The 26,940-nt window shown below is 43.4% G+C and overlaps 1 protein-coding gene across 1 annotated transcript; it reads left to right on the forward strand.

Annotated features, from left to right (window-relative positions):
* The first annotated feature begins 1,364 nt into the window (after positions 1–1,364).
* LOC118385268 (ATP-dependent RNA helicase DQX1-like) lies at positions 1,365–26,533 on the forward strand. The gene is made up of 12 exons (XM_035772258.2): positions 1,365–1,903; positions 13,773–14,159; positions 14,489–14,682; positions 14,993–15,434; positions 17,150–17,458; positions 19,233–19,332; positions 19,458–19,616; positions 20,224–20,415; positions 20,565–20,690; positions 20,817–21,007; positions 21,312–21,502; positions 25,494–26,533. The coding sequence occupies exons 2-12, from the start codon at positions 13,830–13,832 to the stop codon at positions 25,708–25,710; spliced, it is 2,451 nt and encodes an 816-aa protein (XP_035628151.1). The 5' UTR covers positions 1,365–1,903; positions 13,773–13,829; the 3' UTR covers positions 25,711–26,533.
* The last annotated feature ends 407 nt before the right edge of the window (positions 26,534–26,940 follow it).

The following is a 26,940-nucleotide window of genomic DNA, read 5'->3' on the forward strand; positions in this document are numbered from 1 at the left end:
TATTTAATGCATCTAATAATTATAGCTGATATCTCGAATTTGTGCAAAAAATATTATAACGATATCAACTAGTGACATCCTCAAGAGGTTTGGTCCTCTTAGCATGAAGGTGTTGGCTTGACAGTAGTTGGACCAGGGTTTGAGTCACGGCCAGGGTTGCCCCCTAATTCTCCACAATATGCCATGGGCTAAAAATAATAATGTATTTATTAAATGAACACATTCATACATTTTTCAAATGTTACTATCTAATAGTGTATAAAATATCTTAAAGATGCACTATGCAGAGATTGACTAAATAAGTGTAGAGTGTAGAGAAACATTGCCCCACCTAAACCACTGAAAAATATATTTTCCAAAACCAAAAATATTGTATTTTTAGCTGTTTAAAGCTTGTGTACAAAACCTCAAGTAGAAGAGGCAAACATGAAATTTAAGAACAGGAAGCAAAGAAATAGAGCACATAGAAAACATCTACCACTTCTTAGACTTGCTTTAATTGACTGACAAATCTATAATTCACTCATTTCCATGTGAATTTGGCCGGGTCGCCCAAAAATTGCATCTTTAAGAGTACATTTGAGATTTGGCTTGGCAAAATATTTCTGACCACTGACAAAGAGCCAGCTCCTCCTCCTTTGAATGTTGACTCCACCTGTGCACAGTGAGTTGGCGACACATGGCCAGTATGATGTAATTCATCCCTGATATCAGGATACCTGGCATTGGTCACTTCTGGTGTTATGAGACTGATGGTTTCTCAACAGAGATGCTTTGTTTACATAGTAGGTTAGGATAACTGATGTTGCAGGTTAGATGAATTAGAGAAGGGGATACATAGTCAGTTGCACAACTGAATGCATTCTCCCGAAATGTGTCTTCCGCAGTTAACCCAAAGCCTCTGAATCAGAGCCTGAAACGACGTCTAGGGAGCAGTTGTTTTGGGGGGTTAACTACCTTGCTCATGGGCAGAAAAGCAGAATTTTCCACCTTCAGTTTGGGGATTCGAACCAGCGACCTTTCAGGTACTGGCCCAACACTCTTAACCACTAGGCTAGGTGAATTAGCGCGTCAGGTTAGGAGACTGATGTTAGGGTTAAATTTAGCTACAATGCTACAGTTGTCAACAACTGTTGTCCCCAACGCAAAAGAAACTGCCATCTTACACTGCTCGATCGAAGACAGTACAGCATGAAGACAGCCTAAAGCCTATGTCATGGCGACGTTGGCTAGCTAAGCTCATGCGTAGAAACACGTAATCGGGTCGTCTCGCGCCAAACTACGCATGTGCAAACCGTCACCTCAATGGCATTCCTTGGCACTCTCACGAGGTTGAAGTAATAACAAGCTCAAATACTTAAGACATTGACTCGAATTTAGGTTGTGACTTTAGATTTCGAGAAAATTCACAACTAAGGAATACCCTATCACTTCTCTCATTGACTTATCAAACCGCAAATGGTCTGTTTGGTCTGTTTCTCAAGCGTTCCCGGAAGTCTTGCGATGTTGCGCATCTGGGTTTAGAAACTCTGTGGCGCTATGTTCACAACATACTTCAGAAACTAACGTCTGTGGGCGTGGCGAAGCGTTTGACCGGAGCAAGGAGTTTGCTTAGCCAGGCAAGCGATTCGATAGATCAACAGCGGACGACGAGCTCTATTTTATTAATTAATGTCAACGGTTACGGAGAAACCAGAGGCAGAGAAGAAGCGAAGAGAGAATCTGTGAATGGTTGCAAAAAAAATGAAACATTGTATCCGCATATTGTCTCTTCCAAGAAATGTGTGTGCAACAACAGTGAGCAGAAGAACGTTTCACTGACAGCTCAGCGGGTTATATTGTTTTGCTGGATATCCCGTGCCTTGGTGGGGATTTTAGGAGACTCCAGAGAAATGTGTCGAAGGTAAGATGCCAATGGCATTTGTCTACGTGGTTGTTTTCGACTCTCCCAGTGATCTTCATTATATTTACCTCCTATCGTGCGTGTGTGACTGTCAGCTGACACGTAGTTCCTGGCAGGTCGATATAGGCCTACTGGACTCGAGGTGGGCAGGAAAGGGGGCATATAAGGAAAGAGGAGAACGAAGGCAGGGGGAGTTATTGTAGTTATTGTGAGTTGACTGATACAGGTGTCGTCATCCGTAGTTTCTCATTACCAAAAACAGTCTTATATATTGTCATGGCCATACAGTTGTGATGTATTTGAACATAATCCAAATCGTCTACATGCCAATATTACAATGATTTTGTTTGCATGATAGTAAATAATAGATGTAAAAAAAACGAGTAATTGTTTGCTAACGTTATAACATGGTTACAACAGGTGATGTCATGCATCCAGTGCTGTTTCTTATTGTCTACTGTAAACTCCAAGCTGACATTAGACCCCTCCCACGTGATTCCCACATGATGTTGAACAACACCAACCCCCCTTTCCCCATGGATGGACTCACCTTATGAGATGAGCTCCAATGTTTTCCCCATAGCCAATATAACCCCTGTGTATGCTTTGTTTTTGTATGCAGGCCTATGTCAGTGTGCTCATTAAACATAGGCGAGTTGCAGGTAACCATGGATCAGAAGATACCTTTATTCATGTAGTGTATGTGGACACCTGCTCATCCAACATCTCATTCCAAAATCATGGGCATTGATATGGAGTTGATCCCCCTCTTCGCTGCTATAACAGCCTTCACTCTTCTGGGAAGGCGTTCCACTAGATGTTGGAACATTGCTGCGGAGACTTGCTTCCATTCAGCCACCAGAGCATTAGTGAGGTTGGGTATTGTGGTTAGGCGATTAGGCCTGGCTTGCATTCGGCATTCTAATTCATCCAAAAAGTGTTTGTTGAGGTCAGGGCTCTGTGCAGGCCAGTCAAGTTCTTCCATGCCGATCTCGACAAACCATTTCTTTATGAACCTTGCTTTGTGCACGGGGGCATTGTCATGCTGAAACAGAAAAGGGCCTTCCCCAAACTGTTGCCACAAAGTTGGAAGCACAGATCGTCTAGAATGTCTTTGTATGCTGTAGCGTTAAGATTTTTCCTCACTGGAACTAAGGGGCCTAGCTGGACCCATGAATAACAGCCCCAGACCATTATTCCTCCTCCACCAAACTTTACAGTTGGCACTATGCATTTGGTCAGGTAGCGTTCTCCTGGCATCCACCAAACCCAGATTAGTCCATCGGACTGCCAGATGGTGAAGCTGGCGCGACAGACATGGCAGCTCTGCTTCTAGCATCTAACAAACTTAGCATTATTATTATTATATAAAACTCTTGGAGGAAGAAAGGTTGAGGTGTATGATTGATCATGATTAACTACTCATGGTGTGATTGTGATAACATACAGGAACTCAATTCCTTTTGTTCACCCGACCTAGAATACTTCATAATCAAATGCAGACCGTATTACCTCCCAATAGAATTCTCTTCAGTTATAGTCACAGCCGTGTATATTCCCCCTCAAGCCGATACCACAACGGCCCTCACGGAACTACTCTGGACTTTGTGCAATCTGGAAACCACATATCCCGAGGCTGCATTTATTATATCTGGTGAGAAAGCAAACTTGAGGGAAATACTACCAAAGTTCTATCAACACATTGCCTGTAGTACTCGCACTTCAAAAACTCTCGACCCTTGTTACTCTCCCTTCCGTGAAGCCTACAAGTCCCTCCCCCACCCTCCCTTTGGCAAATAAGACCACGACTCCATTCTGCTCCTTCCTTCCTGTAGGCAGAAACTCAAACAGGAAGTAGCCTTGCTAAGGTCTATTTAATGCTGGTCTGACCAATCGGAATCCATGCATCAAGATTGTATTGATCACGAGGACTGGGATATGTTCCGGCTTGCTTCTGAGAATAACATTTCCGTTTACACTGACACGGTGACTAAGTTCATCAGGAAGTGTATACGGTAGTTGTTCCCACTGTGACTATTAATACATACCCAAACCAAATCTGTGGATAGATAGCAGCCTTCGCACAAAACTGAAAGCGCGAACCACAGCATTTAACCATGGTAAGATGAATGGGAATATGGTTGAATACATACAGTGTAGTTATGCCCTACGTAAGGCAATCAAAAATGCAAAACGTCAGTACAGTGACAAAGTGGAGTCGCAATTCAATGGTTTAGACACGAGACTCCAGACAATCACGGATTACCAGCCACATCGGGAAAACCAGCCACATCGCGGACACTGTCGTCTTGCTCCCCGACAAGCTAAACACCTTCTTCACCAACTTTGAGGACAACACAGTGCCACCGAAGGTGGCCCATTCCCAAGGACTGTGGGCTCTCGTTCTTATTGGCCAACGTGAGTAAGACGTTTAAGCATGTTAACCCTCGCAAGGCTGCCGGCCCAGACGGTATCCCTAGCCGTGTCCTCAGAGCATGCGTAGACCAGCTGGCTTGAGTGTTTACGGACATATTCAACTCTCCCTATCCCAGTCTTCTGTCCCCACATGCTTCAAGATGTCCACCATTGTTCCTGTACCCAAGAAAGCAAAGGTAACCATCCAAGTCACGGCCTTTTCTCCCCACTATCATCCAGAAGGCGAGGTCAGTACAGGTGCATAATGACAAATCAAAAAGAGGTTTTTATATATTTTTTGCAAGTTTATTACAAATTTAAAAAACTGAAACCCTTTACTCAGTACTATGTTGAAGCACCTTTGGCAGCAATTACAGCCTAGAGTCTTCTTGGGTATGACGCTACAAGCTTGGTACACCTGTATTTGTAGAGTTTCTCTCAATCTTCTCTGCAGATCCTCTCAAGCTCTGTCAGGTCGGATGGGGAGTGTTGCTGCACAGCTATTTTCAGGTCTTCCCAGAGATGTTCGATCAGGTTCAAGTTCAGGTTCTGGCTGGGCTACTCAAGGACATTCAGAGATTTGTCCCGAAGCCATTCCTGAATTGTTTTTGTGTGCTTAGGGTCGTTGTCCCGTTGGAAGGTGAACCTTCTCCCCAATGTGAGGTCCTGAGCGCTCTGGAGCAGGTTTTCATCAAGGATCTCTCTGTACTTTGCTCCATTCTTCTTTCCCTCGATCCTGACTGGTGCCAAGTTTCCTCCAGACGTGATGCTTGGCATTCAGGCCAAAAAGTTGAATCTTGGTTTCATCAGATCAGATAATCTTGTTTCTCATGGTCTAAGAGTCCTTTAGGTGCCTTTCGGCAAACTCCAAGCCGGCTGTCATGTGCCTTTTACTGAGGAGTGGCTTCCATCTGGCCACTCTAACATAAAGGCCTGATTGGTGGAGTGCTGCAGAGATGGTTGTCCTTCTGGAAGGTTCTCCCATCTCGATAGAGGAACTCTAGAGCTCTATCACAGTGTCCATCGGGTTCTTGGTTACCCTAGACAATACAAAAACTACACAAACCACTCATGTCACACCCTGACCTAACCAAATAATAAAGAAAACAAAGATAACTAAGGTCAGGGTGTGACCAGGGACCTTATATAGACATGTGTGTGCCTTTCTAAATCATGTCCAATCAATTGAATTTACAACAGGTAGACTCCAATCAAGTTGTAGAAACATCTCAAGGATGATCAATGGAAACAGGATGCTCAATTTCGATTCTCATAGCAAAGGGTCTGAATACTTAAATGCTTAAATAAATAACGTATTTCTGTTTTGAATTTGTTATAAATTAGCAAACATTTAAAAAATATATATATTTTCGCATCCCCAAGGCACTGTACATTGTCATGGAATCACTGGTCACTTTAATAAAGGATAAACAGTTCATTCACTCGGACAAAATAAGCTAGTAGGTCCCAATCATAAGAATTCAAAAACACAACCATTAGGCTAAGCATTACCCAATTGAAACTAGTACTTCCCATTGCAAAAAACGTAACTTCTTGCTATTGTATAAGTGGCCTGTTCGCCTTCAAGAAGGCAGATGTTTCCATACATTTTTGTAAAAATGGTCCCACTCATTACAGGTCAATGTGATTGGTTGATTCCACCATCACTCCAAAATTTTGCTATAGCACAGTTGAATGGCAGATGCCTTATATCAAGCGTCTGATGGCCTAGCCAATGGCTGACTTAGCTAGGTAGATTTATCTCCCCAGAGACTACCCAAGAAAAATCCTGATTGGATATTTTTTTTAATCTTCGGTGTTAACACTTTCCCTTTCTAACAAAAACTGAAGAGATTTAATCAGAACATCATTGAAAATAATTATTAATATTTGTTATTTTATAAATCCTTAGCCCTCATTGTCCCCTATTGTGTTTGGGTGAGTCATATTTTATGACGAACTAATCATCCTGCCGTCTTCTTTCCAAGATGGCGTAGCAGTGGGGATGTCTGTTTTGATTGTCTTGTCCCATCCCTTGTATATATTGTTTTTCTTCATATATATTTTGTATATACTTGTATTATTTTTTAAATCTCACTTCAACGAGGAGGCCTTTCTAATCAACTTGACCTGGGTATCCTAGAAGGATATTGACCTCATCCCATCAGTAGAGGATGCCTGGTTGCTCTTCAAAAGTGCTTTCCTCTCCATCTTAAATAAGCCTGCCCCATTGAAAAAATGTATAACTAAGAACAGATATAGCCCTTGGTTCACCCCAGACTTGACTGCCCTTGACCAACTCAAAAAACATCCTGTGGCATTCTGCATTAACATCGAATAGCTGCCGCGATATGCAACTTTTCAGGGAAGTCAGGAACCAATATACTCAGTCAGTTTGAAAGAGCTAGCCTTTGCTTTCCTAACAGAAATTTGCTTTCTGTAGCACTAATTCCCAAAAGTTTTGGGTCACTGTAAGGTCCATGGAGAATAAGAGCACCTCCTCCCAGCGGCCCACTGCACTGAGGATTGGAAACACTGTCACCACCGATAAATCTACGATCATCAATCATTTCAATAAGTATTTTTCCACGGCTGGCAATGCTTTCCACCTGGCTACCCCTACCCTGGCCAACATCTCAGCACCCCTGCAGCAACACCTCAGCCATGCTCAAGGTCCTAAACAATATCATAACCACCATCGATAAAAGACAGTACTGTGCAGCCGTCTTCATCGACCTCTACGCAGACAACACCATTCTGTATACATCTGGCCATTCTTTGGACACTGTGCTAACAAACCTCCAAATGAGCTTCAACGATATACAACACTCCTACCGTGGCCTCCAACTGCTTTTAAATGCTAGTAAAACGAAGTGCATGCTCTTCAACCGATTGCTGCCCGCACCCTCCCACCCAACTGTCATCCCTACTCTGGACAGTTCTGACTTAGAATATGTGGACAACTACAAATACCTAGGTGTCTGGTTACACTGTAATCTCTCCTTCCAGACTCACATTAAGCATCTCCAATTGAAAATGTAATCTAGATTCGGCTTCCTATTTCGCAAACAAAGCATCCTTTACTCATGCTTCACTCAAGCCCCCAACATTCTACTCAGCAAACTGGATGTAGTCTATCACAGTGCCATCCATTTTATTACCAAAGCCCCATATACTACCCACCACTGCGACCTGTATGCTCTCGTTTGCTGGCCCTCGCTACATATCCGTTGCCAAACCCACTGACCCCAGGTCGTCTATAAGTCTTTGCTAAGTAAAGCCCCGCCTTATATCAGCTCACTGGTCACCATAGTAACACCCACCCATAGCACACTCTCCAGAAGGTATATTGCACTGGTCATCCCCAAAGCCAATACTTCCTTTGGCCACCTTTCCTTTCAGTTCTCTGCTGCCAATTATATTGCCCTCCTTAACTTTAAGCATCAGCTGTCTTAGTAGCTTACCTATCACTGTACCTGTACACAGCCAATCTGTAAATAGTACACCCGACTACCTCATCACCATATTATTACTTACCCTCTTGCTCTTTTGCACCCCAGTATCTCTACTTGCACATGCATCATCTGCACATCTATCACTCCATTATTAATGCTAAATTGTAATTATTTTTGCCTCCTGGGTCTATTTATTGCCTACCTCCCTACTCTTCTACATTTGCACACACTGTACATCTACTTTTTTTCTATTTTTCTTTTCTTTTGTGTTAAACTGTACGTTTGTTTATGTGTAACTCTGTGTTGTTGTTTTTGTCACACTGCTTTGCTTTATCTTGGCCAGGTCGCAGTTGTAAATGAGAACTTGTTCTCAACTGTCTTACCTGGTTAAATAAAAGTGAAATATATATATATTTTTTTATTTTATTTTATTACATTTAAAGTGTTTTTTGTGTGTTTTTAAAAAATGTGTAAAGTGGCTCAATTTGCCTTTCAGCATGCATTTGGCCCACCATTCTGAATGTCTAAAGAAACCATATGTGTTCTTCTGAAATATGAACACAGACATACTGGACATTTTAAACTCTTATTATGGTGGCTATTTGACAAAATTACAATCATGTTCTTGAATTGGACTCGCATTTTTCTGATCTTGATCTTGACTTGGTCTTGGACCCCTCGTCTCCCTCCCGGTCTCGGTCTTGACTCGGTCTCGCTCCCCACTCCGGTCTTGGTCTTGACTCGGACTCGATTCGCTCAAGTCTGGGTCTTGAATCGGTCTCGCTTTAGATGGTCTCGAACACAACACTGCTCCTAGACATTTCCACTTCACAATAACAGCACTTACAAGGAACCCAAACCGTCTGTGCGTATGCGCCATCGTGCATACATTTATTTTGTCCCCCCACACCAAATGCGATCATGACATATAGGTTAAAATATCAAAACAAACACTGAACCAATTGTATTTATTTGGGGACAGGTCGAAAAGCATGAAACATTTATGGCATTATAGCTAGCTAGCTTGCACTTGCTAGCTAATTTGTACTTTTTAGCTAGCTTGCTGTTGCTAGCTAATTTGTCCTGGGATATAAACATTGAGTTGTGATTTTACCTGAAATGCACAAGGTCCTCTACTCTGCCAATTAATCCACACATAAAAGGGTCAACTGAATCGTTTCTAGTCGTCTCTCCTCCTTCCAGGCTTTTTCTTCTCTTGACTTTATATTGAGATTGGAAACTTTCATAAATTGGGTGCATTACCGCCACTGGCTTCATTTGTCTTTCAGTCACCCACTGGGTATAACCAATGAGGAGATGGCACATGGGTGCCTGCTTCTATAAACCAATGAGGAGATGGGAGAGGCAGAACTTGCAGCGCGATCTGCGTCAGAAATGGAACTGAATTCTATTTTAGCTCTTGGCAACGCAGACGCTCGTTGGTGCACGCGAGCAGTGTGGGTGCAATAATTGAATAACATAGATTTCTAAATGTATTTTGCAATGCTCGCACACGCGACCCGAGTGGTGTAGTCAGCCTGTTACAGTTGACTGGGGCAGCTCTAGCAGAGCAGAAATTTGACAAACTGACTTGCTTGAAAGGTTATGAGGGTGCTACATTGAAAGTCACTGAGCTCTTCAGTAAGGCCATTCTACTGCCAATGTTTGTCTATGGAGATTGCATGGCTGTGTGTGTGTCACTAATGATTGTGGCTGAAATGGCCAAATCCACTCATTTAAAGGGGTGTTCACATATTTTTGTGTATATAGTGTAGCTAGGCCAAATCTCTTGCCACTTCTGTTTGTTAACAAAACAATCGATGTGTACCCATTACAAAATATACCCAAGCTCTTATTACCTTACGTAAGAACCGTAGCCTACTTATTTCATGCAGTATATTCATATTGTACCCATCCCACACATCTTAAAGTCATATCAATGATTTTATCCATCATTTTAGTGAAGTTACTCTTATACCATTTTTTCAGAGATTTCTTGTGAATGTACAAAGACAGCCTCAGTCTGGAGTGGGTGTTAACCATAAGTGATTACGTGTGTGTGTGTGTGTGTGTGTGTGTAAGTGTGTGTGTGTGTGTGTGTGTGTGTGTGTGTGTGTGTGTGTGTGTGTGTGTGTGTGTGTGTGTGTGTGTGTGTGTGTGTGTGTGTGTGTGTGTGTGTGTGTGTGTGTGTGTGTGTGTGTGTGTGATAATGGTCTTATGTGTATTGCTAAATGCCTACTGGGCAAATGCAGACATTCCAGAATGGGATAGCACAGGCCCACAGCTGCTGTACAGAGCTACAGCTGCTCTGTGCTTTCTGACTGAAGCTGTCTGACTTCCTAGGCCTTCAGTGACTACACTAGAAATTATGCACTCTGTATAGCACAACTGTTACTATATACGTATTTAGTCAAGGTTGACATTGCCCTTACCCCTGTGAAAGGTTTGAGGCTTCTTACACTACATCAAACTTTCTCTCTCAGAATCATACATCATATTTCTGAAATAACATTTGATATACAATACCAGTCAAGAGTTTGGAAAAACCTACTCATTCAAGTGTTTTTCTTTACATCAAAACTATGAAAAAACACATATGGAATCATGCAGTAACCAAAAAAGTGTTAAACAAATCATAATATATTTGAGATTTGAGATTTGTCAAAGTAGCCACCCTTTGCCTTGATGACAGCTTTGCACAATCTTGGCATTCTCTCAACCAGCTTCAGCTTGAATGCTTTTCCAACCATTTTGAATGGCTGCTTTTCCTTCACTCTGCGGTTGGGTTGAGGTCGGGTGATTGTAGAGGCCAGAGCATCTGATGCAGCACTCCATCACTCTCCTTCTTTTTTCTCTCTTTTTTTTCTATAGGGATCAGTTTAATATTGCGGAAAGATTGTTGCTTCCATCAATGTAATTGTCTGCATAATTTCCAATCCCCCATCTTTTTTTGTGGTAAATATATATATCCATATACATACACGTACATACAGTACCAATACATATATATATATATATATATATAGATATACATACAGTGGGGCAAAAAAGTATTTAGTCAGCCACCAATTGTGCAAGTTCTCCCACTTAAAAAGATGAGAGAGGCCTGTAATTTTCATCATAGGTACACTTCAACTATGACAGACAAAGTGAGAAAAAAAAATCCATAAAATCACATTGTAGGATTTTTAATGAATTGATTTGCAAATTATGGTGGAAAATAGGTATTTGGTCAATAACAAAAGTTTATCTCAATACTTTGTTATATACCCTTTGTTGGTAATGACAGAGGTCAAACGTTTTCTGTAAGTCTTCACAAGGTTTTCACACACTGTTGCTGGTATTTTGGCCCATTCCTCCATGCAGATCTCCTCCAGAGCAGTGATGTTTCTGGAGACTGGCTAGGCCACTCCAGGATCTTGAAATGCTTCTTACGAAGCCACTCCTTCATTGCCCAGGCGGTGTGTTTGGGATCATTGTCATGCCGAAAGACCCATCCACGTTTCACCTTCAATGCCCTTGCTGATGGAAGGAGGTTTTCACTCAAAATCTCACGATACATGGCCCCATTCATTCTTTCCTTTACACGGATCAGTCGTCCTGGTCCCTTTGCAGAAAAACAGCCCCAAAGCCCATGCTTCACAGTAGGTATGGTGTTCTTTGGATGCAACTCAGCATTCTTTGTCCTCCAAACACGATGAGTTGAGTTTTTTACCAAAAAGTTATATTTTGGTTTCATCTGACCATATGACATTCTCTCAATCTTCTTCTGGATCATCCAAATGCTCTCTAGCAAACTTCAGACGGGCCTGGACATGTACTCTGGCCTGCTTGCCTCCCTACCACTGAGGAAGTACAGTTCCCGCTCAGCCCAGTCAAAACGGTTCGCTGCTCTGGCTCCCCAATGGTGGAACACACTCCCTCACGACGCCAGGACAGCGGAGTCAATCACCACCTTCCGGAGACACCTGAAACCCCACCTCTTTAAGGAATACCTAGGATAGGATAAAGTAATCCTTCTCACCCCCCTTTAAAAGATTTAGATGCACTATTGTAAAGTGGCTGTTCCACTGGATGTCATAAGGTGAATGCACCAATCTGTAAGTCGCTCTGGATAAGAGCGTCTGCTAAATGACTTAAATGTAATGTAAATGTACTGGCTTAAGCAGGGGGACACGTCTGGCACTGCAGGATTTGAGTCCCTGGCAGCGTAGTGTGTTACTGATGGTAGGCTTTGTTACTTTGGTCCCAGCTCTCTGCAGGTCATTCACTAGGTCCCCCCGTGTGGTTCTGGGATTTTTGCTCACCGTTCTTGTGATCATTTTGACCCCACGGGGTGAGATCTTGCGTGGAGCCCCAGATCGAGGGAGATTATCAGTGGTCTTGTATGTCTTCCATTTCCTAATAATTGCTCCCACAGTTGATTTCTTCAAACCAAGCTGCTTACCTATTGCAGATTCAGTCTTCCCAGCCCGGTGCAGGTCTACAATTTTGTTTCTGGTGTCCTTTGACAGCTATTTGGTCTTGGCCATAGTGGAGTTTGGAGTGTGACTGTTTGAGGTTGTGGACAGGTGTCTTTTATACTGATAACAAGTTCAAACAGGTGCCATTAATACAGGTAACGAGTGGAGGACAGAGGAGCCTCTTAAAGAAGAAGTCACAGGTCTGTGAGAGCCAGAAATCTTGCTTGTTTATAGGTGACCAAATACTTATTTTCCACCATAATTTGCAAATAAATTCATTAAAAATCCTACAATGTGATTTTCTGGATTTAAAAAAAAAAAATTGTCTGTCATTGTTGAAGTGTACCTATGATGAAAATTACTCTCATCTTTTTAAATGGGAGAACTTGCACAATTGGTGGCTGACTAAATACTTTTTTGCCCCACTGTACTTTTTTTTAGAATATACCTTTATTTTTCCCAGCAAACCCTACCACCCTTCCCCCAATTGCAGTAAAATAATAAAAAAAACACTTAGATTTCTACCTTCAGTTTATACATCTTATTCACTCTCCTTCTTGGTCAAATAGCCCTTACACAGCCTGGAGGTGTGTTGGGTCATTGTCCTGTTGAAAAACAAATGATAGTCCCACTAAGCGCAAACCAGATGGGATGGCGTATAGCTGCAGAATGCTGTGGTAGCCATGCTGGTTAAGTGTGCCTTGAGTGTGCCTCCACCATGAAGGCCTGATTCACGCAGTCTCCTTTGAACAGTTGATGTTGAGATGTGTCTGTTGAACTCGGTGAAGCATTTCTTTGGGCTGAAATCTGAGGTGCAGTTAACTCGAATAAATATATCCTCTGCAGTAGAGGTAACTCTGGGTATTCCTTTCCTGTGGCAGTCCTCATGAGAGCCAGTTTCATCATAGCGCTTGATGGTCTTTGCAACTACACTTGAAGAAGTTTTCAAAGTTTTAGACACTTTTCGGTTTGACTGACCTTCATGTCTTAAAGTAATGATAGACTGTTGTTTCTCTTTGCTAATTTCAGCAGTTCTCGCCATAATATGGACTTGGTCTTTTACCAAATATGGCTATCTTCTGTATACCCCCCTACCTTGTTACAAAACAACTGATTGGCTGAAATGCATTACGGATGAAAGAAATTCCACAAATGAACTTTTAACAAGGCACCTTTTAATTTAAATGTATTCCAGGTGACTACCTCATCAAGCTGGTTGAGGGAATGCCAAGAGTGTGCAAAGCTGTCATCAAGGCAAAGGCTGGCTACTTTGAAGAATCTCAAATATAAAATATATATTTGATTTGTTTAACACTTTTTTTGGTTACTACATGATCCCATATGTTATTTCTGTAGAAAATAGTAAAAAAGAAAAAGAAAAAAATCTGGAATGAGGTGGTGTGTCCAAACGTTTGACTGATACGGCATATTACATTTCCTTCAGTGACAGGGGTCAATCAACTAAGTTGGGTGAAATCTAAAACTTGCTATACAACTTTCAACACAACAGCATCTCTTCTCTGATCCTCTTCCCAGGTAATCTCCAGTCACTCACTTACCACCCCTCATCCCCTCTCCCCAACCCACCCTGCGATGATGTCGTCACCCTCTGTGGCCACCCCCTTGACAACGTCCCCCCCCACCCTCCGCCCCTCCTCCGCCCTAGACTCTCTCTCCATGTCCTCTCTACTGTCCGGGGACCTAGAGGATGAGATGGGGGATGGAGAGGGGGAGGAGGGGGGCCTGGGGGACCTGGAGGTGAACCCGTATGATGGCTTGCCCTTCTCGTCACGCTACTACTCTCTGCTGGAGGAGAGGAAAACGCTTCCCTTGTGGAGCCTCAAGTACCGCCTGCTGGAGCACCTGGAGACACACAGCATGGTGGTGGTCAGTGCCCCCAGTGGCACAGGCAAGAGCACACAGGTAAGAGGCATGTAAAGCACATACAAACACGCACACAGGTATAGGCACACACATTAGCACTGGTGATGAAGAGCCCAGAGAAAGCAAAGGTGGGGAAACATGCCAAACATACAGGTAGGCATAGGATGCATACATTCACACTCGTACACACATATGGCTAGGGACCCTCCAAATGTACACAATATTCAGACACTGAAGATAGACAGACCGCTGAACTAACTCAAGCAACTAAGCACACAGGCTATCACGCTATACACACTGACTTTGTGTGCATATCAGTCTCTCACTTAGTCTCCCTCTTTCTCTCTCCCTCATCCTCTCTCTCCCAGGTGCCCCAGTGGTGTGTGGAGTATGCCCTGTCCCATGACTTCTCTCAGGGCTTGGTGTGCTGTTCCCAGCCCTATGCTGTGGCTGCAGCGAGTCTGGCCCTCAGGGTGGCTGATGAGATGGACCTGAGTCTGGGCCTGGAGGTGGGCTACTGGGTCCCCCACGACGATGGCTGTACCCCTGATACACTACTTAGGTGAGGAGAGATGTAGACACCCAGGTGTGCATGAACATTAGCGCATGTGTATGTACACACACATACCACATTGGTTCAAGCTTGGGTACACACACATCACCCAATCTGATGGCACGTTTCGTACTCATCTTCTTCGATCTCATTTATCCACCCTCTTTAAGCTCTCCCCGACCTGGGAAAGAATATTGTAGTCCTTGTTTCCTCCTCTCTCTTTCTCTCCCCTGAGGTTTACAACAGTGCAAGACAATAGGATTAAGGAATGGGGTCGTTTCTCTCCCTGATCCCTCTCTCTCCCCCCTCCCTCTCTCAGGTTCGTCAGTGACTCTCTGCTCCTGGGGGAGATGATGTCGGACCCCCTGCTGCGTCAGTATGGGGTGCTGGTGGTGGATGAGGTCCAGGAGCGCACTGTGCCCTCCGACGTCCTTCTGGGCTTGCTGCTGGACGTGTGCTGCCAGCGCCCCGATGACCTCCGTGTGGTCCTCCTCACCGACCCCTCCCTTGCCTCCAGCCTCGCCACCTTCCTGGGTGAGGGAGTTCCGGTTCTAACGCTGGATGAGCCTGTCGCGGATGAGGACCGGCCCGCCAGAGATACACCCTACACAGAGACAAGGAGGAGGGCACCGGTTGTCGTGGAAACGGTGTACAGGGATCCTGGAGGGAGGGAGTCTGCGGCAGCGGCATGTTACATGGTGTTGGATCTCCACCGCAGGGGAGAGGAAGGGGATGTCATGGTCTTTCTCTCCAGTGCCCAGGTAGATGCGCACACACACACACATTATACTAAATATATATAGCTAGTCTCATCAACTACTGGGGCAGTTTTTAGTCTTATCATGTCATTAGACAATAGATGCCCTGTAGTCCTACTGCTGGTAACGCAGAAATGGTTCAGAAGGCTAAGTGGGTTACTTTGGGTCGAGTTAGTTAGGATTAGTTGGTGCATGCAACAGCAGACTTGTGGTATTATTTTACCGCACGGGCCACACAGTATATGAATATATTATGAGTTAAATGTAAGTCGCTTTGGATAAAAGTGTCTGCTAAATTACCTTCCTTTCTATCCCACCTCTTCTTGTCAGTTTCTGCTAGACTTCCTTATACATGTAAATCCCTATTGAACTGTGTTGTTTCTTAATGCCATCTTCCTTGTCTGTTGTTGCCTCTCACCCTGGGGACAGAGAAACAGGGACACTGTAATCTTAGACTACTGAATGGCACCAGGGTGGGTCAGGTGTCCTGTTTAACGCATCCAGAATACACATACAGTTGAAGTTGTAAGTTTACATACACTTAGGTTGGGGTCATTAAAACTGTTTTTTCAACCACTCCACAAATGTCAAGTTAACAAACTATAGTTTTGGCAAGTCGGTTAAGGACATCTACTTTGTGTATGACACAAGTAATTTTTCCAACAATTGTTTACAGACAGATTATTTCACTTATAATTCACTGTATCACAATTCCAATGGATCAGAAGTTTACATACACTAAGTTGACTGTGCCTTTAAACAGCTTGGAAAATTCCAGAAAATGATGTCATGGCTTTAGAAGCTTCTGATAGGCTAATTGACATAATTTGAGTCAATTGGAGGTGTACCTGTGGATGTATTTCAAGGCCTAACTTCAAACTCAGTGTGTATGTAAACTTCCGACTTCAACTGTACAGGCCGTGCAGAGAGAGAGCACAGAGCCCCATCATATTCACATCCACTTCTCTCACACACACTGCCACTATGTCAACATCACCACACCCTAGCTCCTCGCCTAATTCCTGGATATGGTTTCAAATCCTGAGGCAGACCAGGACTTCAGTACAGTAGTTGATGCCAAGGCTGTAAAACACAGAGCTAGCAAGCTAGCCAGGAGGACGGATCTGGTTAAGACTCACTGTAAACAAAGTAAACAAGGATACAGATAAGCACTGTCTGTTTAGGGAGAGGGAAACGAAGAGGGAGGGTGCGAGAGGGGGGGGAGACATGAGAAAGTAGAACGGGCACAGGGACAGAGGTCCCAATACGCTCAAATAGATAATTTTGTAACTTTTTAAAACAATGTTAACCCATTGGTGTAGCTAGCTTAAGTAGAAGAAGCCATTACATTATTATTCTTCCCCTTTAAATTCCCTCTGTGCCCTATGTGCAATCCCTTTAACTGGTTAGCGTAGCCATTCCCACTCTCCTGCCATATGGAGGGAAAAAATGATAGCCTTGGAGGGGCAGAGTGGAGAGAGGAAAGATTGGATGCATTTGGGACCATGTGTACACTACATTTCACTGCATGTAGGTAGGATAAATAGCATGTTTTCATTTAATTTATATTACTCTCTCTACTTGTCCACTCATTCACCTTTTTATGGCTGGACAACTTTTAGAATGCCAGGACTTAACATTTCTCAAGAGATTGACTAAGTGCCCGGGATAGGACAGTATGTATTCTCAAACCTTTCTTCTCTCTCCTCCTCTCTCAGGAAATTGACGAGTGTGGCTCTCTGCTGGAGAAGGAGTCTGTTGCCCTGAGCCCTCAGCTGGGGACCCTCAGAGTTCTGCACCTCCACGCAGGCCTCGGAGGGGCTACCCAGCGCGTCTATGAAGCCGAGCCAGAAGGGCCTTCTGGGGACACGGAGGGGTCCAATGGGTCTGAAGGACTGGAAGGGCCAGGGATAGGGGCGGGGACAGGAGCGAGGCGCAGGGTCATCCTCACAGACACCCTGGGGGAGGCCTCCTTTTCTCTATCTGGAGTCCGCTATGTCATAGACACAGGCATGCAACTCAAGACAGTGAGTACTCATTTATTAGAGATAGGAAGGAAGAGGAGTATGTGTGGCACTATCCTACACAGCGGGCACATATCAAATTTGATTAGTCACATGAAATGCTTACTACGAGCCTCTAACCGACCTAGCAGTTTCAATAATTACGGATAAGAATAAGAGATAAAAGTAACAAGTAAGTAAAGAGCAGCAGTAAGAAATAACAATATAAACAGAGTCGGTACAGAGTCAATATGGACCGGTTAGTTGAGGTAGTATGTACATGTAGGTAGAGTAAATTAAAGTGACTACAGTTGAAGTCGGAAGTTTACATACACTTAATTTTAAGCCGTCACGACCAGGCAGACAAATTCCAAATAGTATCCTTAAAGTTTGTAGAAACATGTCCAATGTTTTTTATAATCAATCCTCTGGTTGTTTTTACAATATATAATCGATAATATTTCAACCGGGACTGTAGCTTCTTCAATAGGAGAGAGAGAGAAAATGTCTGCTCCAAGCTGTTGCGCATGCAAAACACTGCTGGCACCCAGACATACAATCGCGTGATGTGATCTTTCTCACTTAGTTTCAGGCTTTTATTTTGAAAAATATGTCTAAAGACTGTTCACACCATGGGGAAGCAATAGGAAAGGAATCTGGTTGATATCCCTTTAAATGGCGCGAAGGCTGGCAATGGAACAGAGAGCTTTCAGGAAAAAACGGGTAGGATTTCCCTCAGGTTTTCACCTGCAATATCAGTTCTGTTATACTCACAGACAATATTTTGACAGTTTTGGAAACTTTAGAGTGTTTTCTATCCTAATCTGACAATTATGTGCATATTCTAGATTCTGGGCCTGAGAAATAGGCAGTTTCATTTGGGTACGTTTTTCATCCAAACATCAAAATACTGCCCCCTACACTCAACAGGTTAACATGTTGGTATTACAGACTCGGACAGGGAGAGGTTGAAAATGTCAGTGAAGACACTTGCTAGTTGGTATGCGCATGCTCGCAGTACACGTCCAGGTTAATCCGTCTGGCCCTGTGGTCTTGTGAATGTTGACCTGTGTAAAGATCTTATTCACATCGGCTGCGGAGAACATGATCACACAGTCTTCCGGTACAGCTGGTGCTCTCATGCATGTTTCAGTGTTATTTGCCTTGAAGCGAGCATAGAAGTAGTTTAGCTCATCCGGTAGGCTCGTGTTACTGGGCAGCTCTCGGCTGTGCTTCCCTTTGTAGTCTGTAATGGGTTGCAAGCCCGGCCACGTCCGACGAGTGTCAGACCCGGGGTAGTAGGAATCAATCTTAGTCCTGTATTGACGCTTTGCCTGTTTGATGGTTCGTCAGAGGGCATAGCGGTGATTTCTTAGAAGCTTCTGGGTTAGAGTCCCGCTCCTTGAAAGCGGCAGATCTAGCCTTTAGCTCAGTGCGGCTGCTGTCTGTAATCCATGTCTTCTGGTTGGGGTATGTACGTACGGTCACTGTGGGGACGACGTCATCGATGCACTTATTGTTGAAGCCAATGACAGATGTGGTGTACTCCTCAATGCCAATGCCATAGCAAAACAGTCCTGTAGCTTAGTATTTAGTACACTTTTTTTTACCTAGTTACTGGTGCTTCCTGCTTTAAATTTAGCTTGTAAGCAGGAATCAGGAGGATGGAATTGCTTTGTATGAAGCTCTGTGTGTGGCCACAATAACCACAATGCTGCATAACCTCAATAGACTATTGAGGTGCACCCAGTCCCAGTGCCATGCATAACCTCCCACTCTTCCTGCCTCCGTCTCATAGGTTTACAACCCTCAAATTAGAGCGGACTCCCAGGTCCTGCGTCCCATCAGCCGGCAGCAGGCAGACATGCGGACGCAGAGGGTAAACGGTGACCTACCAGGTAGGTTAAGGTCAATCAAATCTGTTGTAAGAAATCATCATGGACAGAAGGGACATAGAAAGCTGTTACGGGACTAATTTCCTCTCTCTGTGTATTCTTCTGAACCCTCTCTCCTGTCCCTCCAGGTCTGTGTTTACGTCTGTACCCCCAGGCTCTGTATGAGGAGGGCATGGCGGAGACTCGCAGCCCGGGGGTGGTGGAGGAGAACCTCAGTCACCTGGTGCTGCTGCTCAAGAGGCTGGACATCGCCGACATGGGCCAGTGCAAGTTCCTAGACAGGCCTGGTAAGGAGGGCCGTGCGTCATCTAGCTATTTCAGCCCTGTTTCCTTTGAATGAATAAAGTGCACCTTGAACCAGACCTGGGTTCAAATACGTGTGTTTTTGAGTATATGGTATTTAAAATACTTTTTTCTTTGTATTTGACTATTTTCAATTACACTGCACAAAAACAAGTACTTTTATTTCAGTATTTGAATGGTTATTTGTAAAAGCCAAATAGTCTACACAATTGTATTTTCAAATACTTATTTCAAATACTATTTTCTAATACCTAGCTTAAATGCATTTGACTCAGTGTATTTTAGTATTTTCAAATACTTTCCAAGTGTATTTGCAAATACATAAAAATATTCAACTACTTGTCTTTTCAAATAAAATATATCTGAATACTTACTTTGAATGTATGTAAAAGTAATTGAGATTTGTTTTAAATACATTTGAACCCAGGTCTGCCTTGCATTCATGGGATTCATGTAGCATTCATGTTTTTACTAGGTGTCTTGTATTTTGTGATATCAGGCAAAATATAAGATCTTTCCATATCCGTCACTTTCTTCAACCCTCCCTCTCGGTTTTATTCACTCTCTCTTTTATTCTCTCCCCCCCCCCAGCTCCAGAGGCTCTGATGCAGGCTCTAGAGGACCTGGACTACCTGGCAGCACTGGATGATGATGGGAACCTATCTGAGGTGGGCATCATTATGTCAGAGCTGCCCCTGGAGCCCCCTCTGGCTAAGGCCCTCATCGCTGCCTGCGAGTTTGACTGTGTCAACGAGCTGCTCACCATCGCTGCCATGCTCACAGGTACACACTGCACACACATACACTGTCCAAGGTGCTTAGTACTGGCTGTAAAATGAGCCTTTACTAACCCTTTTTACATGCATTACAGAATTTTGTTTTGTTTCTATAACTTAACTTCATTTAAATTCTCCACCTGTGTGTGTTCCCAGCTTCCCCCTGCTTTGTGACCCCCACACCCCAGAGAGAGGAGGCAGCAGCCACTCACAGACGCCCCCTGTTGCACAACGAGGGAGACCACCTCACCCTCATCAACATCTACAATGCCTACATACAGCGTGAGACCATATATCACACACACACACTCATGGATCTACACACATAGGCATGGAACAGACATGCATTTTACACTATCTCTAACTCCTTGAATATTAGTATGTGTGTTTCTCTGATTAATATTTTAGACAATGAGGATGATGCCTGGTGTACTACCAACTTCCTGAACCCCGCCGCATTACGATTGGCTGTGGTGATCAGGGCAGAGCTGCTGGAGGTGATGCAGCGAATAGAGTTGCCTGTCTCGCCTCCTTCCTTTGGTTGCCAAGACAACTGCACTAATATCAAGCGTGCACTCATCTCAGGGTTCTTCCTCAAGGTAAAAGGACTCATCAGTCCACTTCTCCATTTAAGATGTAATTTAGTTTGTACGTGTCTAACATTTGTTTTTATCTACAAATACAGACCTTAACCTTTCTCTCTATCCTCCCCCTATTTCTTCCTCCTCTCTTTGTCCTTCTCTTACTATCTGTCAAAATGTTCACATTCTCCTCTCTTTCCATTCTGGTGTGTCTCTCTCTGTCTTTTGCCCGCCCCCCAAGTCTCTCCTGTCCTTTCTGTATTTGTTTCCCTCGATCTCATTTGATTTCATCTTCTCCCTTCCCCTCTCCTCTCTTTTTCAGGTGGCTCATGATGTGGACGGCTCAGGTAACTACCTCCTGTTGACTCACCGTCACGTGGCTCACCTCCACCCCTTCTCCTCCTATCTGTGTCGCCGTCCGCGCCTCAACCCCCCCTCCTGGGTGCTCTACCACGAATTCACCATCTCCCATGACAACTGCATCTGCACCGCCTCCGAGGTGCACCCCCACATGTGAGTAACCCTAAAATGTTTTGTGCACTTTGGTTATTGAGAAAATCCATGTACAATTGAAGTCAGAAGTTTACATACACTTTGGTTGGAGTCATTAAAACTTGTTTTTCAACCACTCCACAAATTTCTTGTTAACAAACTATAGTTTTGGCAAGTCGGTTAGGACATCTACTTTGTGCATGACACAAGTCATTTTTCCAACAATTGTTCACAGACAGATTATTTCACTTATAATTCACTGTATCACAATTCCAATGGATCAGAAGTTTACATACACTAAGTTGACTGTGCTTTTAAACAGCTTGGAAAATTCCAGAAAATGGTGTCATGGCTTTAGAAGCTTCTGTTAGGCTAATAGACAATTTGAGGTGTACCTGTGGATGTATTTCAAGGCCTACCTTCAAACTCAGTGCCTCTTTGCTTGACATCATGGGAAAATCAAAAGAAATCAGCCAAGACCAAAAATTGTAGATCTCCACAAGTCTGGTTCATCCTTGAGAGCAATCTCCAAATGCTTCGATCTCCAAACATACCTCGTTCATCTGTACAAACAATAGTATGCAAGTATAAACACCACGGGACCACGCAGCTGTCATACCACTCAGGAAGGAGACGCGTTCTGTCTCCTTGAGATGAACGTACTTTGATGTGAAAAGTACAAATCAATCCCAGAACAACAGCAAGGGACCTTGTGAAGATTCTGTCGGAAACAGGTACAACATTATCTATATCCACAGTAAAATGAGTCCTATATCAACATAACCTGAAAGGCCACTCAGCAAGGAGGACGCCACTGCTCCAAAACCGCCATAAAAAAGCCAGACTACGGTTTGCAACTGCACGTGGGGACAAAGATCGTACTTTTTGGAGAAATGTCCTCTGGTCTGATGAAACAAATATAGAACTGTTTGGCCATAATGACCTTAGTTATGTTTGGAGGAAAAAGGGGGGTTTGCTAGGAGAAGAACACCATCCCAAACATGAAGCACAGGGGTGGCAGCATCATATTGTGGGGGTGCTTTGTTGCAGGACGGACTGGTGCACTTCACAAAATAGATAGTATCATGAGGGAGGAAAATTATGTGGATGTATTGAAGCAACCTCTCAAGACATCAGTCATGAAGTTAAAGCTTGATCACAAATGGGTCTTCCAAATGGACAATGACCCCAAGCATATTGCCAAAGTTGTGGCAAAATGGCTTAAGGACAACAAAGTCAAGGTATTGGAATGGCCATCACAAAGCCCTGACCTCAATCCTATAGAAAATGGTGGGCAGAACTGAAACGTGTGTGTGAGCAAGGAGGCCTACAAACCTGACTCAGTTACACCAGCTCTGTCAGGAGGAATGGGCCAAAATTCACCCAACTTATTGTGGGAAGCTTGTGGAAGGCTACCCGAAACGTTCAAGTTAAAATATTTAAAGGCAATGCTACCGAATACTAATTGAGTGTATGTAAACTTCTGACCCACTGGGAATGTGATGAAATATATAAAAGCTGAAATAAATAATTTTCTCTACTATTAATCTGACATTTCACATTCTTAAAATAAAGTGGTGATCCTAACTGACCTAAGACAGGGAATTCTTACTAAGATTTAATGTCAGGAATTGTGAAAAACTGAGTTTAAATGTAGTTGGCTAAGGTCTATGTAAACTCGACTTCAACTGTAGATAGTGTGTAATGTACACTAACCCTGAACTTCATTGGGACATCCTCATAGTGGTGTCTTTTAGAGGTCGACCGATTAATCGGAATGGCCGATTTAATTAGGGCTGATTTCAAGTTTTTATAACAATCTGAGATCTGTATTTTTGGGCGCCGATTTGAATAAAATAAAATAAAATGTGTACCTATATTTAACTAGGCAAGTCAGTTAAGAACACATTCTTATTTTCAATGGCGGCCTAGGAACGGTGGGTTAACTGCCTTGTTCAGGGGCAGAACGACAGATTTTCACCTTGTCAGTTTGGGGGATCCAATCTTGCAACCTTACAGTTAACTAGTCCAACGCAATAACGAACTGCCTCTCTCGTGCATTCCACAAGGAGTGCTGTTACGCGATTGCAGTAAGTGAAGGTAAGTTGCTAGCTAGCATTAAACTTATAAAAAACAATCAATCATAATCACTAGTTAACTACATTTACATTTACATTTAAGTCATTTAGCAGACGCTCTTATCCAGAGCGACTTACAAATTGGTGCATTTACCTTATGACATCCAGTGGAAGAGCCACTTTACAATAGTGCATCTAAATCTTTTAAGGGGGGTGAGAAGGATTACTTTATCCTATCCTAGGTATTCCTTAAAGAGGTGGGGTTTCAGGTGTCTCCGGAAGGTGGTGATTGACTCCGCTGGACTACACATGGTTGGACTACTCCGCTCAACTACACATGGTTGATGATATTACTGGATATTATCTAGCGTGTCCTGCTTTGCATATAATCTGACTGAGCATACAAGCATACAAGTATCTAAGTATCTGACTTAGCGGTGGTAGGCAGAAGCAGGTGCGTAAACATTCATTAAAACAGCACTTTTGTGCGTTTTGCCAGCAGCTCTTCGTTGTGCGTCAAGCATTGCACTGTGTATGACTTCAGGCCTATCAACTCCCGAGATGAGGCTGGTGTAACTGAAGTGAAATGTCTAGCTAGTTAGCGCGAGCTAATAGCGTTTCAAACGTCACTCGCTCTGAGCCTTCTAGTAGTTGTTCCCCTTCCTCTGCATGGGTAACGCTGCTTCGATGGTGACTGTTGTCGTTGTGTTGCTGGTTCGAGCCCAGGGAGGAGCGAGGAGAGGGACGGAAGCTATACTGTTACACTGGCAATACTAAAGTGCCTATAAGAACATCCAGTAGTCAAATGGTATAGAGGGAAATAGTCCCATAATTCCTATAATAACTACAACCTAAAACTTCTTACCAGGGAATATTGAAGACTCATGTTAAAAGGAACCAGCAGCTTTCATATGTTCTCATGTTCTGAGCAAGGAACTTAAACGTTAGCTTTCTTACATAGCACATATTTTTTTTACTTTCTTCTCCAACACTTTGTTTTTGCATTATTATTTTTATTATTTTTTAAATTTTACCCCATTTTCTCCCCAATTTCATGGTATCCAATTGTTTAGTAGCTACTACCTTGTCTCATCGCTACAACTCCCGTACGGGCTTGGGAGAGACGAAGGTTGAAAGTCATGCGTCCTCCGATGTACAGCCCAACCAAGCCGCACTGCTTCTTAACACAGCGCGCATCCAACCCGGAAGCCAGCCGCACCAATGTGTCGGAGGAAACCACGTGCACTTGGTTAGCGCACACTGCGCCCGGCCCACCACAGGAGTCGCTGGTGCGCGATGAGACAAGGATATCCCTACCGGCCAACCCCTCCCTAACCCGGGCGATGCTAGGCCAATTGTGCATCGTCCCACAGATGTCCGGTTACGACAGAGCCTGGGCGCGAACCCCGGGTCTCTGGTGGCACAGCTGGCGCTGCAGTACCACTGCGCCACCCGGGAGGCCCTGTTTATTTGAGGCTAAATTGATTTTATTGATGTATTATATTAAGTTAAAATAAGTGTTCATTCAGTATTGTTGTAATTGTCATTATTACAGATAAATAAATAAAAATTGTCCGATTAATCGGTATCAGATTCTTTGGTACTCCAATAATCTGTATCGGCTTTGAAAAATCATAATCGGTCGACCTCTAGTGTCTTTACTTCCTTTTGGAATACTAGTCCTCTGATGTACAGTTTACTGTTTATCATCTGTCAGAGGATAGTGGTGCATAACAGGTTGTCTTTTGTGATCAGATCGCACATGATCAGATCGCACAACGAAAAGCATTAAACTTCTCTGGAACCAGGTCAATATGATATAGCAATCTTCTGAGATGTGCACATGTCATTACATTGAGGTAAACTAGGCATTTAAGTGCATTACTTTGGTAACTTACTTTGGTAACCTTGGCCTATTAATGTTTCCTGTGCAGGTTGGTGGAGCTGGCCCCTCTGTACTACCTAGGCAACTTGCCGTCCAGCGAGGGACGGGACCTTCTGATGGAGCTGAGACAGAGTCTGCTGCCCCCAGAGGAGGTACAGGAGAGGGGCCCAGAAGGAGTCTATGACACACGCCACATTGAGGAACACTTAGACAGGACCGGAGATCCACGTAATCAAGACAGTACTGAGCTGTGTGTCATACAGTGACGGGAATGGTGTGGGCAACCAAAAGCAGAACCAAGGGAGGAGAACCTGAGAGAAGGGACTTGGATGCACTATGTAGGATACTCTCAAGTTTTACCAGGAATACACCATAGATCTATACTGTACTATTGCATGGACAGTTGTTGAGGGAGAGTACGTACAGTACACTATCCAGCCATACAACATTGTATGGAGACCGTTGTTTCAATCTGAGTGAATAAGGGCTCACCTACAGGTGTTAGTGACATTTTTCTTAAATGAGATTAAATGCTTTTTTTTTTTTTGCACATGAAAATGTGAGTTAAGGGCAATTTCAGACTGAACCTACAGAGTTCTTATAAAACAAACTGTATACTGGTATGCAAAGTAATATATATTGGGAATTATATATTGCCATGAATGTTGACTATTCTGCAAGAGTCCCTGATACTTCACTGAAGAGACAGTCAGCTGTCAATAAGTGGACATGCATTCTTTCAATGATGACTGGCATTGATGCTGTCACTTCCAGGGAATTTGTGTTTTTGACTATTGTGGCACCAGCACCCATCTCTTCAGTAGAAACTATTGGTTGACCTAGGATCTCTCTGTCGAAGTGCCCAATCATAGAAGCTGACTTGATGTGGACTGGACATGTGATTCGCAGGGCTCAGTTAGGTTTAAACAGGGCGATCTACCATTGTACGGAGCTTTAGAATCCAGTTTTTGTTACTGTTGTTCTTTGTATGCTAGTGGGTTTCCAATGTGTTGAAATAATATAATATTTTGTGTGTAAATCAAGGGTGTCGGGTCAGCCTCCCTCTATCTAATAAATATTTTAAATATATTTTGAACATGAAATGAAAGGTTTATCTGTTGAATTTAAGCTTGGAATGGTTAACTACTTCATGTTATACATTCATCCCTTCAATTATTGAGGGACAATCTGTGGTCGGTGAAACATCGCATCCAGGTTTCTCACCCAAGTAACATGGAATTTGGGAAATAAGTTCATTAGGATAGCATAATAAAAGTAGACATTTTGTTTAGTAAAATATGCAATATTTACTGCTGGTCAATGGCCTCCCACACGATGGCATAGTTGATATACCGCTGTTCAATGGCTTATAAATGCCTCATGGCAAAAGAGCTTGCCAGTTTGTAGTCCTAAAAAAATGAAATTAGTTACCACTGGTTTATTCAGCCATTCCTATGGGGAAATGTATGTAGAAATAATAGGGGGTTTGGATAAAC

The sequence above is a fragment of the Oncorhynchus keta genome, chromosome 6, assembly GCF_023373465.1.
Source record: "Oncorhynchus keta strain PuntledgeMale-10-30-2019 chromosome 6, Oket_V2, whole genome shotgun sequence".
In the NCBI taxonomy this organism is placed as follows: Eukaryota; Metazoa; Chordata; class Actinopteri; order Salmoniformes; family Salmonidae; genus Oncorhynchus; species Oncorhynchus keta.